Source organism: Nerophis lumbriciformis, linkage group LG05, assembly GCF_033978685.3.
Source record: "Nerophis lumbriciformis linkage group LG05, RoL_Nlum_v2.1, whole genome shotgun sequence".
NCBI classification, from domain to species: Eukaryota; Metazoa; Chordata; class Actinopteri; order Syngnathiformes; family Syngnathidae; genus Nerophis; species Nerophis lumbriciformis.
The window spans coordinates 17757501-17773263 of NC_084552.2; the positions used below are offsets into that span (position 1 = coordinate 17757501).

The window sequence follows — 15763 nt, forward strand, 5'->3', positions numbered from 1 at the left end:
TCTACATAACATGTAATGGTGGTTCTTTGGTCAAAATGTTGCATAGTTAAAGTTAAAGTACCAATTATTGTCACACACACTCAGTGTGCCAAAATTATTCTCTGCATTTGACCCATCACCCTTGATCACCCCCTGGGAGATGGGGGAGCAGTGAGCAGCAGCGTAGATGATGTTTTACAGATCATCTTCAAGTTGCTTTCTGACAGTCGCTTCCGGATGTGCCGTTTTATGGGCGGTCTTATTTATGCGTCTTTTCTCCGTTATCGTTGTTGTAACGGTGTAGCGTGCAAAGACGGGAGTGGAAGAAGTGTCAAAAGATGGAGCTAACTGTTTTAATGACATTCAGACTTTACTTAAATCAACAACGGAGCAGCATCTCCTCATCCGTGGCACACTAGTGCAACAACACCGGAAATGTGTCCCGTGAAAAACCGTCCGACCGGAACTCTATAATAACTAAAGTTTCTTGGGTGAATAATGACTCTCACTACACCGGTATGTTTTAGCGCTTTCATGGCGAGTTTACTGACAGATATAAGTAAGAACTTTACACTACTTTATATTACAAATGGCAACAGCGGAGGATGAATGTCCCATAACATGAAGATAGAGAAAAAGAAGCTTATCGGCTACGGTGTCGGCACAAACTACAAAGGTGGACTCGCGCAAATTTTCAGGACTTATGCAGATCCCAAATACAGATCAGAAGGTAAGAAAAGTGGCTTTTGCATAATATTGCCAAACAAAACGGCAGACAATATGTTTTACCACACGCCATAATTGTCACATAGTGGTGAGGGAAGTCCTGTTTTGGGGTTGTCTGGCAAACTTCCTGTTTTATTTTGAAAATTCTAATCCTCTCATTTCAGGCCACTTGCCCTTCCTCCTGTGTCACTGGTCTGATGTCTCTCCTGATTGTGCCCACCTGTGTCACCCGGCACATAGTCCTCGTCTTCCCCTGTCTTGTTGCCAGAGTATATCGTCTCGCTACGTACCTCCAGCCTTGTCCACAGCCTTGAACCAAGTTTGATAAGTATTGTCTCGCTTTATTTATTGATTTCTTTGTTTCCTCTGAGAGTGATTTTCTTTTGCTAAAGTTTTTTCGGTCAAGTCTTTTTGTATCAATTTTCATAGTGCCTTGTCTTCCTTTTTTTTCCTCCTTCTGGAGCGCTTTTAGTTTGCTGGCTTCTCAACTCTTTATAACATATTTTCTGTTTATGGCTTCTCGACTTCTTTTCATGAGTGAAATTACCTTTTTGTAGATTATCATAGATTGTTGGTTTTTTGTTATTAGACTCGTATAGAACTTTTGCTATTGCCCTTTTCCTCCTTATGGAGTGATTTTCTGTTTATTGCCTTATGTCCTATGCTACACATCCTCTTGTTGCTCGAGTATATCATAGATAGATTTTGTAGCCACTTTGTTTAATCACTCTGTCCAAGAGATAGCAAAGAAAACTATTCAAATAAAGTCTGAGTCAATTGTCTCTCTTCTGCACCTGAGTCCTCATTTTCGCCAAGACTTAACAATAATAATACTCCTATGTTGAAGCACAGTACAATCCATCAAGCGGTGCGGCTTCATAGCTTACCAAAGTCGTACTAAAACATTTTGATGGATTCTTGAGCACCGTGTGTAATGTTCTATATTTTCAATGGAACATATACAATTTTGGTGTTTACTTCAGTCATATTGCAGTCTACACGTATCTCCTATGTGTGACTGCCATCTACTGGTCACACTTATCATTTTACCATATACCAAATAAAATAGCTCCGAGGTCAGTAAGCCCAACCAAAATTATTCTGTTCGCACTGTCGAGTTTTGAGAAAATTAAAGGATTTTAAGTACGCCTTATAGTCCGAAAAATACCGTATATTTAGTAGTTTTTACCTATTTATTCCAATCCTTTTAGTTGAGCTACCCAGACGGGGTAAACTAGTTTTTTTCCTAGCCCTCACACACATCAAAAGCAGAGATCGGCCGATTGTTAGTAGTCCAGGAGTCCAATACTCATTTGCAGTAGAAGTTATTCAAACATGAGCGTCAGTAAACAGCTGGACAAGGCTTTGGGTCGTTTTTTTTCGACATTATATTCACGACTTGTTTTATGCGACACTAATGTTGTTAATTTAGCTCCAAAAATCAAACACCTTGCTTGGTGTGTCTAATTCTGCAGGTCTGAGGAGCATCAACATCATACTTGCCAACCTTGAGCACTCCGAATTTGGGAGATTGTGGGGGGGGGTTGAGGTGGTCGGGGTTGGGGGTGGCTGGGCTAAGGGAGGAGTATATTTATAGCAAAAATTCACTAAATTAAAGTATTTCTTATATATATATATATATATATATATATATATATATAGGGCAGCACGGTGGAAGAGGGGTTAGTGCATCTGCCTCACAATACGAAGGTCCTGAGTAGTCTTTCTGTGTGGAGTTTGAATGTCCTCCCCGTGACTGTGTGGGTTCCCTCCGGGTACTCCGGCTTCCTCCCACCTCCAAAGACATGCACCTGGGGATAGGTTGATTGGCAACACTAAATTGGCCCTAGTGTGTGAATGTGAGTGTGAATGTTGTCTGTCTATCTGTGTTGGCCCTGCGATAAGATGGCGACTTGTCCAGGGTGTACCCCGCCTTCCGCCCGATTGTAGCTGAGATAGGCTCCAGCGACCCCAAAGGGAATAAGCGGTAGAAAATGGATGGATGGATACACATATATATATATATATATACATACATATATATATATATATATATATATATACAAACCCCGTTTCCATATGAGTTGGGAAATTGTGTTAGATGTAAATATAAACGGAATACAATGATTTGCAAATCATTTTCAACCCATATTCAGTTGAATATGCTACCAAGACAACATATTTGATATTCAAACTGATAAACCATTTTTTTTGTGTAAATAATCATTAACTTTAGAATTTGATGCCAGCAACACGTGACAAAGAAGTTGGGAAAGGTGGCAATAAATACTGATAAAGTTGAGGAATGCTCATCAAACACTCATTTGGAACATCCCACAGGTGAACAGGCAAATTGGGAACAGGTGGGTGCCATGATGGGTATAAAAGTAGATTCCATGAAATGCTCAGTCATTCACAAACAAGGATGGGGCGAGTCACCACTTTGTCAACAAATGCGTGAGCAAATTGTTGAGCAGTTTAAGAAAAACCTTTCTAAACCAGCTATTGCTAGGAATTGAGGGATTTCACCATCTACGGTCCGTAATATCATCAAAGGGTTCAGAGAATCTGGAGAAATCACTGCACGTAAGCAGCTAAGCCCGTGACCTTTGATCCCTCAGGCTGTACTGCATCAACAAGGGACATCAGTGTGTAAAGGATATCACCACATGGGCTCAGGAACATTTCAGAAACCCACTGTCAGTAACTACAGTTGGTCGCTACATCTGTAAGTGCAAGTTAAAACTCTCCTATGCAAGGCGAAAACCGTTTATCAACAACAACCAGAAACGCCGTCGGCTTCGCTGGGCCTGAGCTCATCTAAGATGGACTGATAGAAAGTGGAAAATTGTTCTGTGGTCTGACGAGTCCACATTTCAAATTGTTTTTGGAAACTGTGGACGTCGTGTCCTCCGGACCAAAGAGGAAAAGAACCATCCGGATTGTTATAGGCGCAAAGTTGAAAAGCCAGCATCTGTGATGGTATGGGGGTGTATTAGTGCCCAAGACATGGGTAACTTACACATCTGTTAATGCTGAAAGGTACATACAGGTTTTGGAGCAACATATGTTGCCATCCAAGCAACGTTACCATGGACGCCCCTGCTTATTTCAGCAAGACAATGCCAAGCCACGTGTTACATCAATGTGGCTTCATAGTAAAAGAGTGCGGGTACTAGACTGGCCTGCCTGTAGTCCAGACCTGTCTCCCATTGAAAATGTGTGGCGCATTATGAAGCCTAAAATACCACAATGGAGACCCCCATACTGTTGAACAACTTAAGCTGTACATCAAGCAAGAATGGGAAAGAATTCTACCTGAGAAGCTTAAAAAATGTGTCTCCTCAGTTCCCAAACGTTTACTGAGTGTTGTTAAAAGGAAAGGCCATGTAACACAGTGGTCAACATGCCCTTTCCCAACTACTTTGGCACGTGTTGCAGCCATGAAATTCTAAGTTAATTATTATTTGCAAAAAATAAATAAAGTTTATGAGTTTGAACATCAAATATCTTGTCCTTGTAGTGCATTCAATTGAATATGGGTTGAAAAGGATTTGCAAATCATTGTATTCCGTTTATATTTACATCTAACACAATTTCCCAACTCATATGGAAACGGGGTTTGTATATATATATAAAGTTAAAGTATCAATGATTGTCACACACACACTAGGTGTGGCAAAATTATTCTCTGCATTTGACCCATCACCCTTGATCACCCCCTGGGAGGTGAGGGGAGCAGTGGGCATATAGAAATAAAAGAAATACTTTAATTTCAGTGTTCATTTATTTACACATATACACACATAACACTCCTGTACTCATTGTTGTATTTGAAGTGCAATGCTTTGCAGCCAGTAGCACAGCCTTTGAAGGAGCAAAGGTATGAGCAGCAGCTGTGAAATTTGCAGGAAAGGAATGAGTTTAGGGTTGAATTGTCCATCCTCGTTCTATTCTCTGTCACTATCTTTCTAACCATGCTGAACACCCTCTCTGATGATGCATTGCTATGTGGCACGCACAAAAGTGCCTTCATCAAATGCACCAGAGTCTGGAATCTTCCATCTCTCCCTAGCATACCCCTTCCCCTTCCAGCTGTCCTGGATGACCTGAAATTCTTGTTTCCAATCATTTTGGAACTTGCAAGCGTACTTCTTCTTCTTACTCGTCGTCGCCATGACTGTCTCTTCTTCGTTCTTCTGCTTCGTCTCTGTTATGGTTTTGGACATTACTACTTGCCGTAGTTTTGAAGCAATGCATGATGGGAATCCGGATGTTGTGTGTCAGTGTATTAACGTGCCGGCTGGAATAAACACACGGCGAGAAATAGCTCCGTGCCTGCCTTCTTTATGGGTTATAGATAAACCTATGGATAACGGAGAAATATATAGTCTCCTTCTTGTTGTGTGTGCAGTTGCGCACTGAGCTCCAAAAGCCGTAGATGTTATAACGTGACTGGGCCGGCACGCTGTTTATAAGGAGGAAAAGCGGACATGACGACAGGCTGTCCTCACTCAGGTCCGGCTGGAAATCGGGAGAAATTTGGGAGAATGGTTGCCCCCGGAGATTTTCGGGAGAGGCACTGAAATTCGTGAGTCTCCCGGAAAATTCGGGAGGGTTGGCAAGTATGATCAACATTAGCACTTCAAAATAAAATGGCAAATCTCCTGGGAAAAATGGTAGAAATATGGGATTTGTCTACATCACAATAACTCGCCATCGACTCACTTTTGTACCATTTTATAGCGGTTTATAGATTTAATACATTCTAAGTTTTCCTCGTGAGGAACCTTGAATAATTTCCAACATTTGAATAAAATAAATTCTGGGCGCTGTCATGTAGTTTCGAGGTGAAACATTTTTGAAGAATTTCTTCCTTGATGTTCCAGACAGTATTCTTCTTCTTCACTATTATAATAAGTATCTTATTTGTCAATATGTTTACACAAAATTAGTGATATATTTTTAGTCAACGTAATGACGTAACATGACACTGCTACACTCCTTTGATGAGCCCACACACCCGAGTGCTGCAGACAGATGCTTGATCAGTGGCGAAACAAACAAAACGGGAAAGAAAACAAAAACTGGATTCCACGGCAAAATATGGAATTTTAAAAGCTAAGCTCAAATATTTTTCTCAAAATATTGGTTTATATATTAATTTTGTTAAATGATCTATTATTTCTTATTTTCTTAATTATAAAGTTTAAAATGCCTTTAAAAAAAAAGTTATAATAAAAAATAATTAATGAACAAATATTAAATATATTTATATTAATGAGTATTGTTTTCCCAAAATGATATTAGTTGTCATAAATGACCAGTAATTGTTTATTTTAAAATGTAATGCTTTATTTCTAAGGAGGATGAACCTGATACTTTGATTTTACTGTGTTGGCATTGTTGTGATCATTGATGTTGCAGAGAGTAAAAAAAGAGGAGGAAGATATAAGGGCCAACTTCAAATAAATTGCAATAAAATAAGTGCTAAACATAAAATGAGCAAATCTTCGGATAAAGCCCTTATGATATTAAAAAAACATTAGTGCCACAAAGGGTTAGCTCGATCTCATAATCCACCTTCAAATAATTTGTCATAATTAATACATCTGTAAAAATGACCCATGAGAAAGTGTGGGGGGAAAAGAAAGAGGAAAAAGACAGAGAATTGCGTCCCTCCCTTTTCTCCCCACCCCCCACAGGTGTCCAGTGCAAGTCCCTGAAAGACAGGTGCAAGAAGAAAAGGGAAGGGAAGACAAATAATTATTGTGTTTTTATTTGACAAAATAAAATGGCAGAAAATACTTCTAGGTAAAGCCTTTAGACCATGAGAGTGTTGCCGTGTCAATTACGGCAGATTAGCCTTGAATTGATCTGCCCACTAACCGTCTTGTTTTGGTGAAATGACTGGTAAAGTTGCTGTGAAAAGTACACCAAATAGTAAGAGAAGGAAGGTGTTTGGTATTTACCTATTTACCCAAGGCTTTGATGCCGATGGCGGCTTCCTCGTCCATCGCATTGAGAACAGTCACCTGAAAAGAGCATCCATTTTTGTTTACATCAAATAACGGCTTTGTCCACATGAAATGACTAAAATAAACCATGTTCAATTAACATTTGGGTCATTGGACAGTTTCATGCAATGTTTGTAGAAACATTTCAACCTCACTATTCAGTCCTGTTACATAGAAACATGAACAGTCATAAGACTGGAACCCACTTTCACCTGCTCAGGTGCTAAAAGCCAAGCACTGAATGGACCTGTTTGAAAGTCAGGAAATAAAAGAACAGACACGGACATGGCAAATGATCGATGACGACAAAGTTATGAAGTTGTCATTTATCCTCCACATAGCCTGACCAGTTATCAGTATAAAAAAGTGAAAAATGGCCAGGATCTGGATGGGCACACCGCCAGTCTCCAGGCTAATAGACTGGGTGCCACAGTACTGAACGCTGTTACTGACCTGGATCTCCTCGCCGTTGTCGTGTTTGTTCTCGATCTCTTTGCCCAGGTCGCCCTCAGGGATTTTTAGGTCCTCTCGAACCTCCCCACTGTCCTGGAGCAGGGACAGATAGCCATCTTGGATACCAATCAGCTATGGGGAGATGAGAGCGAGGACGAAGGTAAGGTAAGGTAAGGTAAATATAGCATAGCACATAGCAGCATGACATGCACGAACTTGACTAAAGAGGCCTGTTTGGAGATATACCCGCGAACAATTGCTGTCATGGCCTCACATGTGTTGTATTACTGTCGACATCATCATTCAAACAACAGTATCATAACTATTGTCCACATGTGTTGTATTACTGTCAACATCATCATTCAAACGACAACAGTACCATAACCATTGTCCATGTGTGTTGTATTACTGTCAACATCATCATTCAAACAACAGTACCATAACTATTGTCCACATGTGTTGTATTACTGTCAATGTCATCAATCAAACAACAGTACCATAACTATTGTCCACATGTGTTGTATTACTGTCAACATCATTCAAACAACAGTACCATAACTATTGCCCACGTGTTGTATTACTGTCAACATCATCATTCAAACAGTATCATAACTATTGTCCACATGTGTTGTATTACTGTCAACATCATCATTCAAACAACAGTATCATAACTATTGTCCACATGCATTGTATTACTGTTAACATCATCATTCAAACAACAGTACCATAACTATTGTCCACATGTGTTGTATTACTGTCAACGTCATCATTCAAACGACAACAGTACCATAACTATTGTCCACATGTGTTGTATTACTGTCAACATCATCACCTACTCAGTGGCCTAGTGGTTAGAGTGTCCGTCCTGAGATCGGTAGGTTGGGAGTTCAAATCCCGGCCAAGTCATACCAAAGACTATAAAAATGGGACCCATTACCTCCCTGCTTGGCACTCAGCATCAAGGGTTGGAATTGGGGGTTAAATCACCAAAATGATTCCCGGGCGCAGCCACCGCTGCTGCCCACTGCTCCCCTCACCTCCCAGGGGGTGATCAAGGGTGATGGGTCAAATGCAGAGAATAATTTCGCCACACCTAGTGTGTGTGTGACAATCATTGGTACTTTAACTTTTAACTTTATTCAAACGACAACAGTACCATAACTATTGTTCACATGTGTTGTATTACTGTCAACATCATCAAACGACAACAGTACCATAACTATTGTCCACATGTGTTGTATTACTGTCAACATCATCATTCAAACGACAACAGCACCATAACTATTGTCCACATGTGTTGTATTACTGTCAACATCATCAAACGACAACAGTACCATAACTATTGTCCACATGTGTTGTATTACTGTCAACATCATCAAACGACAACAGTACCATAACTGTTGTCCACATGTGTTGTATTACTGTCAACATCATCAAATGACAACAGTACCATAACTGTTGTCCACATGTGTTGTATTTGTCAACATTATCATTCAAACAACAACAATACCATAACTATTGTCCACATGTGTTGTATTACTGTCAACATCATCAAACGACAACAGTACCATAACTATTGTCCACATGTGTTGTATTACTGTCAACATCATCATTCAAACGACAACAGCACCATAACTATTGTCCACGTGTGTTGTATTACTGTCAACATCATCAAACGACAACAGTACCATAACTATTGTCCACATGTGTTGTATTACTGTCAACATCATCAAACGGCAACAGTACCATAACTGTTGTCCACATGTGTTGTATTACTGTCAACATCATCAAACGACAACAGTACCATAACTGTTGTTCACATGTGTTGCATTACTATCAACATCATCATTCAAACGACAACAGTACCATAACTATTGTCCAAATGTGTTGTATTACTGTCAACATCATCTAACGACAACAGTTCAATAAGTATTAGCTAGGTTTATTCTGCCCATTCCAATAACAATCATTCATGAGTGAGATCAGCAGATAACAATCACATGTATTAACTGGGCGGCGTGGCTCGGTTGGTAGAGCAGTTGTGCAAGCAATTTAAGGGTTCGAGGTTTGATCACCGCTTCCGCCATCCCAGTCACTGCCGTTGTGTCCTTGGGAAAGACACTTTACCCACCAGCTCCCAGTGCCACCCACACTGGTTGTAATGTAATTTAGATCATGGGTTTCACTATGTAAAGTTCTTTGAGTCCCTGGAGAAAAGCACTTTATAAATATAATTCACTTCATCTGTACATTTTTCATTGTTTTCATTGTGAGTGCTATTGACAGTTTCACAATATAGGCAACATATTTAAATGAGTTCCTTATTCTCTTTTATTACGTACAACTGTTTGAGCAAAAATAAATGAACAAAATCAAAAACTACTTTCTATTACTCAATCTTTTTTGCCCTCAAAGTCCTCCAGCGTTCACAAAATTCTTCTTGAAGTTTGTAACATTAACAAAACAAGAAGAAGAAAATCAAATATCGATCTAATCATTCTAGTATTGATCATATACTGATTTATGGATTGATCTGCCCTCTTAGGTGTCGTGTGCTGACTGTGACAACGCTGAACAGTTGCTGTTATTTATAAACTTCTTAGTCTCTAGACAAGAGGTGTACAAACTACGGCCCACAGTCCAAGTGCAGCCCACTGGAGTCTTCAGTGCGGCCCACAAGCCATCCCAATTTTGACTATAAGATTGGCCTGCTTGCGTTTTTGGCCAAGTTTAGTCCCATGACACAAAGTGATCTTGCCGCCTTCTTGGGGGCGACGACAGAAGCGATGGTTGACGACCATCAGTTTCCTTTGGAAGATACTAAAGAACATCATCAATTTATATGACTCACATCAAACACATTTTCCCCACTCATGATATAAATTTGCCACAACCAACAAATAAAGTCAACACATGGCTGCACATAACACACTTTCTGCTTAGTAAACTTTGTGGACATTATAAAACAATTTCAAGCACTATATATATATATATATATATATATAAAATTCAAAAGTACACATATATAAATCAATTACAGTGCATGATGGGTGATATGCAAAAACTCTCTCAACACTTATGGTAAATGGTTATACTTGTATAGCGCTTTTCTACCTTTAAGGTACTCAAAGCGCTTTGACACTATTTCCACATTCACCCATTCACACACACATTCACCCACTGATGGTGGGAGCCGCCATGCAACGCCCTAACCACAACCCATCAGGAGCAAGGGTGAAGTGTCTTCCTCAAGGACACAACGGACGTGACGAGGTTGGTAGAATGTGGGGATTGAACCAGGAACCCTCAGGTTGCTGGCACGGCCACTCTCATAACCGCGCCACGCAGTCCCCAAAGTGAATTATATTTATATAGCGCTTTTCTCTAGTGACTCAAAGCGCTTTTACATAGTGAAACCCAACATCTAAGTTACATTTAAACCAGTGTGGGTGTCACTGGGAGCAGGTGGGTAAAGTGTCCTGCCCAAGGACACAACGGCAGTGACTAGGTTGGCAGAAGCGGGGATCGAACCTGGAACCCTCAAGTTGCTGGCACGGCCACTCTACCAACCGAGCTATACCGCCCCATTGTCGGGTGCTGTTGGTCTTGAACCCCCAAGATGCAGAGATGCTCATGCAGGGAAAACAGGAAACAATCATCAAGCCCTGACTGGAGGGCGAGGCAGGCATAAATAGTAGCCTGATTGGCCACTGCAACAAGGTGTGCCAGGCTGCCAATTAGGGACAGGTGAAGGAAACGAGCGCTCAGGGAGACATGCAGGAAATGGAACCAAAATAAGGGCGCTACAGAAAATAAACAAAACTACGGAAACATAAAATAAGATGTGAATGTGACAGATCGTCACACCCATGTTTGGCACATTTTAGCTGTTTGATATTTCTGATTGATTACAACACTTTAATGAGGTCGTCAGGGAAGTAAACAAGTCGAACTTTCACATACCCTTAATATTCAATGTTTTATCGTTTATATTGCTTTGTCGTCAGGGGTTGTTAAAGTGGAAGGAGTTGAAGTTCTGTGTTGTTCAGTCGTTTCTGTGCATAAATGCAGGGCTCGAATTTAACCGCGGCATTTGCCGCGACCGCCCTTGTCATTTGCTGTAATGCCCTAAAAATTGACCAACATTTACGGCACCAACATGTCGTGACCGCCCTTGACTTTTTACTTGCTAATGGAGTAGAAATGTAGCGATAAACGGTATAATGATAGACAGCGGTAAAATTCCAGACGGTTAGTAACACCGTTTACATGTTTATTTACCAAAAAAACGTTATTTAGTAATGCATTTTAGGCAACTGCTTACTTCCTGAATACTGAAGCGCCGCAGAGTCTGCGCATGCGCACTTGAGCCGTTCGGCTCGGGAAACATGGCGGCGACTCCATGGACTTTGTTCCCTCCGAGCTAATGAAGCCGATCGCTTCGTTTCAATCGCTTCTACTTCTGTGGAGTCTCGGTGTGTGATTAAGAGCGCAAGGAGGAGAACAATATTTGATGTTGCAGTTTCATTTTGAACGTGCAACTGGCGTCCTTCCGTCAGAATTACTGAGAATTACAATGCATAAGGCGATATGTCGGGAACTTTTTTATAAAGTTTGTAGTGTTTACTGGGATGTTTACTCCTCCTTTATTTAACTGCCAACTTTGTTAGTGTTCCAATAACATCAATACTAGCTAAAATGTTTTGTCATCTCATCAAATTGAACGCTGGGTGATTGTGTGTTGAATGTGAGGTGTCACTCCTCTTAATTTTTGTTGGCCAAACTGTTGCACTGAAGTGCATTGTTGTTGAAGAACAAAGCTTGTTTATTTGACTTTACCTTCATTAGTCAAACTGCTTTGTGTTTTATATTGATACCAAAAAAGTAAACACCATTTTTTTTTTTACATTACTTGTTTTTTTTCATTCCACAAAGTAATTACTTTAAAAAACATCCATGTGACATAGCATTTTGTTAATGTTTTATGGTGTATAGTTAATTCCTATATTACATATTTCTACTCAAACTCTCAATGGAGCTGTCCTGATACAGCATGCATGTACACACATTAGTACATGTACATAACTTAAAAAATACCTCTCTCTATGAAAATGTAAAACTAGAGCTAAAGGCATCATGTAATGCAAATTCTGACACGCTGATACTATTAATGAACAAAACACAACTATTTGTCTTTAAATATATTGATCCAGAATGTAGAGCATTTGTATTAGAAAATACAAATTACATTACAACACTGCTTTACTAGTGAATAGTGAACAGTCAAGATTAATAATCGTGATTTTAATATTGATAAAAACAATCTTAATTATTATTTTGTCCATAATCGTGCAGTCCTTTGTATAAGACCTGACCTCATATATTAACATTATCTTTATCTATATGGACAAAAAGTTCAGTTATGTCTTATATACATAAGATGCCCTCTTGCGAATTTTTCACATTTATTTTTATTTATTTATAGTATTATTTTGTTTTTGCCATATTACTTTGTTTATAATGCTTGTGTTGCTTTCATATGCACATTCAGCTTTTTAGTTGAGGTACATGTATACATTTTGAAAGTGTGTTTAAAAAAAAAAAAATTGGTTAAAGGATTTCAGTATAAGTAGCTTTTAAAAATTTTGAGCACATTTAAAATTACCGCGATAATTTTGGTCACAATAACCTTGATAAAAAATGTTCACACCGTGACATCCCTATAATGGACATTTGTAACGTAATTGTCTTGCCTTGGTGCCCTAAAATATGAGCCCTCCTTTAAGGCAACACTTACCTTGACCTTAAAATGTTAAAATTTGAGGCCTGTAAATTACAAAATTTCCCTTATGAGAGTAAAACGAAATAAAGTACATATTGTACTGTACCCTTTATCAAGCTAACTTCAACAACGGTAAACACTTCTCTCTTTTACTTTGATTATCAGATTTAGAATAAGAATCAGCTTTATTGACCAAGAATGATTAATACACAAAGAATTGGACCTGTTAGACTGTGGTCTTTGTTAAATGCAAGAAACAAAGAAAAACGCAACAACGAAAGAGCGGAGTACCTTGGCGGCCATCTGTACTTCTACTTGCTGAATATAACATTGAAGTTGCAAAATTGGCTCTAGACCATCCTTCTACTGCATCTTCTCTGGCGATATGAGGTGTGTTGTGAAGCGAATTTATGATACATTTGCCTCACATCCATTATAATTTGTGTATGAGCCAGGGCATACCTGGAAACGCCAAATTAGCATCATGAGTTCATTTGTGGCCACAGATAAATGAGAAAATGGGAAACACCGACGTGTGTGTGTGTGTGGAGTGCGCTCTTGCATGAAAGAGGAGTCTAGTTTTAATGCCCAACACAAGATAGAGAGGAACATTTTCTTTTACTTAACATTGTCAAAATGAATTCATGGCCCTGCGATGAGGTGGCGACTTGTCCAGGGTGTACCCCGCCTTCCGCCCAAATGCAGCTGAGATAGGCTCCAGCACCCCCCGCGTCCCCAAAAGGGACAAGCGGTGGAAAATGGACGGATGGAAAATGAATTCATCGATGCACTTGGGGATAGGTTGATTGGCAGCTCTAAATGGTCCCTTGTGTGTGAATGTTGTCAATCTGTGTTGTCCCTGTCATGAGGTGGACAATTGTCCACTTCTGCCCAGATGCATGGATGAATTACAATTTAAAAGGAATGAATCGTTCAGCCCTGATATGTACACAAGAGACTTTAGGTATATTTGCCCATGAATAAACAACATACCCCAATGTAAACTGGTACAAACATGTCTGTGGAACTCGGCTATTCAATTGTACACATTAAACCTTCAGTCTGTGCTTTCATTAGCAGAGTGATCACTCTTTACTCAGAGAAATACGACACAGACAAAAGGTGTTTTTTTCTTTTTCTTTAACACAGATGGAGGCGTCCAATTGTCAATTGGCTTTCATCATTCAAAAAAATTCTAAAACTTTTTAAAATTAAAATGGAAGAATGACGACTTGTCTAAACAATCAAATAAAAATATGGCTCTTTAGAGCCACAACAGTATTTAACGTTTTTTCTGCCAAGAGGGTGTATGAGGATTTCATGCGGCAAAACCCATAAAGTTGTGAGTTACACCATTCTCTGCCAAGAGGTCAAATCAAATGATCCACAAAAAACATTTATCTTTCGCATTTCACTTTTGAATATTAATTAGCTTTTGCTTCAGAAAGCGACAAGCACCCCACTCTCTTCCTGACAAATCCATCAGAACCGTCACAGTTTGATGACGTCATCCGATATCAGCGCACATGTTCGCTTGCTTTGTGTCTGTGGCTGTGCTTGTAACTGAATGAAAGCGTCAATTATGAGGAACTTTGATGAAATCAGTGAGCGTGTGCTTCCCTGGCCTACTGGGCACAAAAAGAGACGCTATGCTGATGAATCTGAGCGCTCCGTGAGCAAAAAAAGCCTGTGTAGGTAATAGAAATCAACCGATTTTTGGCTGGGCCAATTATCAGCGCTCATATTTGGCGTTTTGACGTAAACCGGTATGAGCCTCTTTTTCCGGTATCCTTGTTTTTTTTTCTTTTTTTACGAGTACAACAGAACTACATCAATAGATACATCAATAGATACAATACATACACATATGATACCAGTATTTAGTATTTCATTCAATAATTAGTCAAGTAAATAGTTATAAACACTGCTAAAGCACAAGTCCGTTTGCCCAGTTGCCTTTTTTTCCAACTGCAGCGCTTACTACTACGCACTCCTTTCCCCACCTCTCACTTTCTCTTGCAGTGTTGGTCATTTGCACACGGAATATCTCCTATGCTTAGCTTTGAAAACTGACGTATTTTGCCGTGGAATCCAATTTTTGTCTTTCTTTCCCCGCGTCTTACCGGTTCCGTTTTGTTTGTTTCGCCGATCAAGCACTCAGAGTGTGGGCTCATCACAGGAATTAGTGTCATGTTACGTTATTCCATCAAATGATGGACATTAGGTTGACTAAAAAGACATCACTAACTTTGTGTAAACATATTGACGGGTAAGAGACTTATTGTATAACTGAAGAAGAATAATACTGTCTGGAACATCCAGGCAGAAATTCTTCAAAAATGTTTCATCTATAAACTACATGACAGAGCCCAGAATTGATTTGATTCAAATGTTGGAAATTATTGACGGTTCCTCATGGGGAAAGCTTACAATGTATTAAATCTATAAACTGTTATAAAATGGTACAAAAGTTAGTAGATGGTGAGTTATTGTCCATCCATTCATCAATCCATCTTCTTCCGCTTATCCGAAGTCAGGTCGCGGGGGCAGCAGCATAAGCCAGACTTTCTTCTCCCCAGCCACTTTGTCCAGCTCCTCCCGGGGGATCCCGAGGTGTTTCCAGGCCTGCCGGGAGACATAGTCTTCCCAACTTGTCCTAGGTCTTCCCCGTGGGCTCCTACCGATTGGACGTGCCCTAAACACCTCCCTAGGGAAGCGTTCGGGTGGCATCCTGACCAGATGCCCGAACCCCTTCATATGGCTCCTCTCGATGTGGAGGAGTAGCGGCTTTACTTTGAGCTCCTCC

At 39.9% G+C, this 15763-nt stretch overlaps 1 protein-coding gene across 4 annotated transcripts in view; it reads right to left on the reverse strand.

Moving 5' to 3' along the window:
* Positions 1 to 4356: 4356 nt before the first annotated feature.
* The window catches only part of LOC133606822 (eukaryotic translation initiation factor 5A-1), a 28545-nt gene continuing 17138 nt past the window's right edge, over positions 4357 to 15763 (reverse strand). For 2 of the 4 annotated variants that reach the window (XM_061961179.2, XM_061961180.2), the window contains exons 5-7: positions 7176 to 7307; positions 6678 to 6740; positions 4357 to 6427 (exon numbers count right to left, since the gene is read on the reverse strand). In XM_061961179.2, coding sequence (XP_061817163.1) covers positions 6678 to 6740; positions 7176 to 7307 — 195 coding nt within the window. In that variant the 3' untranslated portion in view covers positions 4357 to 6427. The remainder of the gene's footprint in view (positions 6428 to 6677; positions 6741 to 7175; positions 7308 to 15763) is intronic. The other 2 variants (XM_061961178.2, XM_061961177.2) reach the window with 1 other exon arrangement.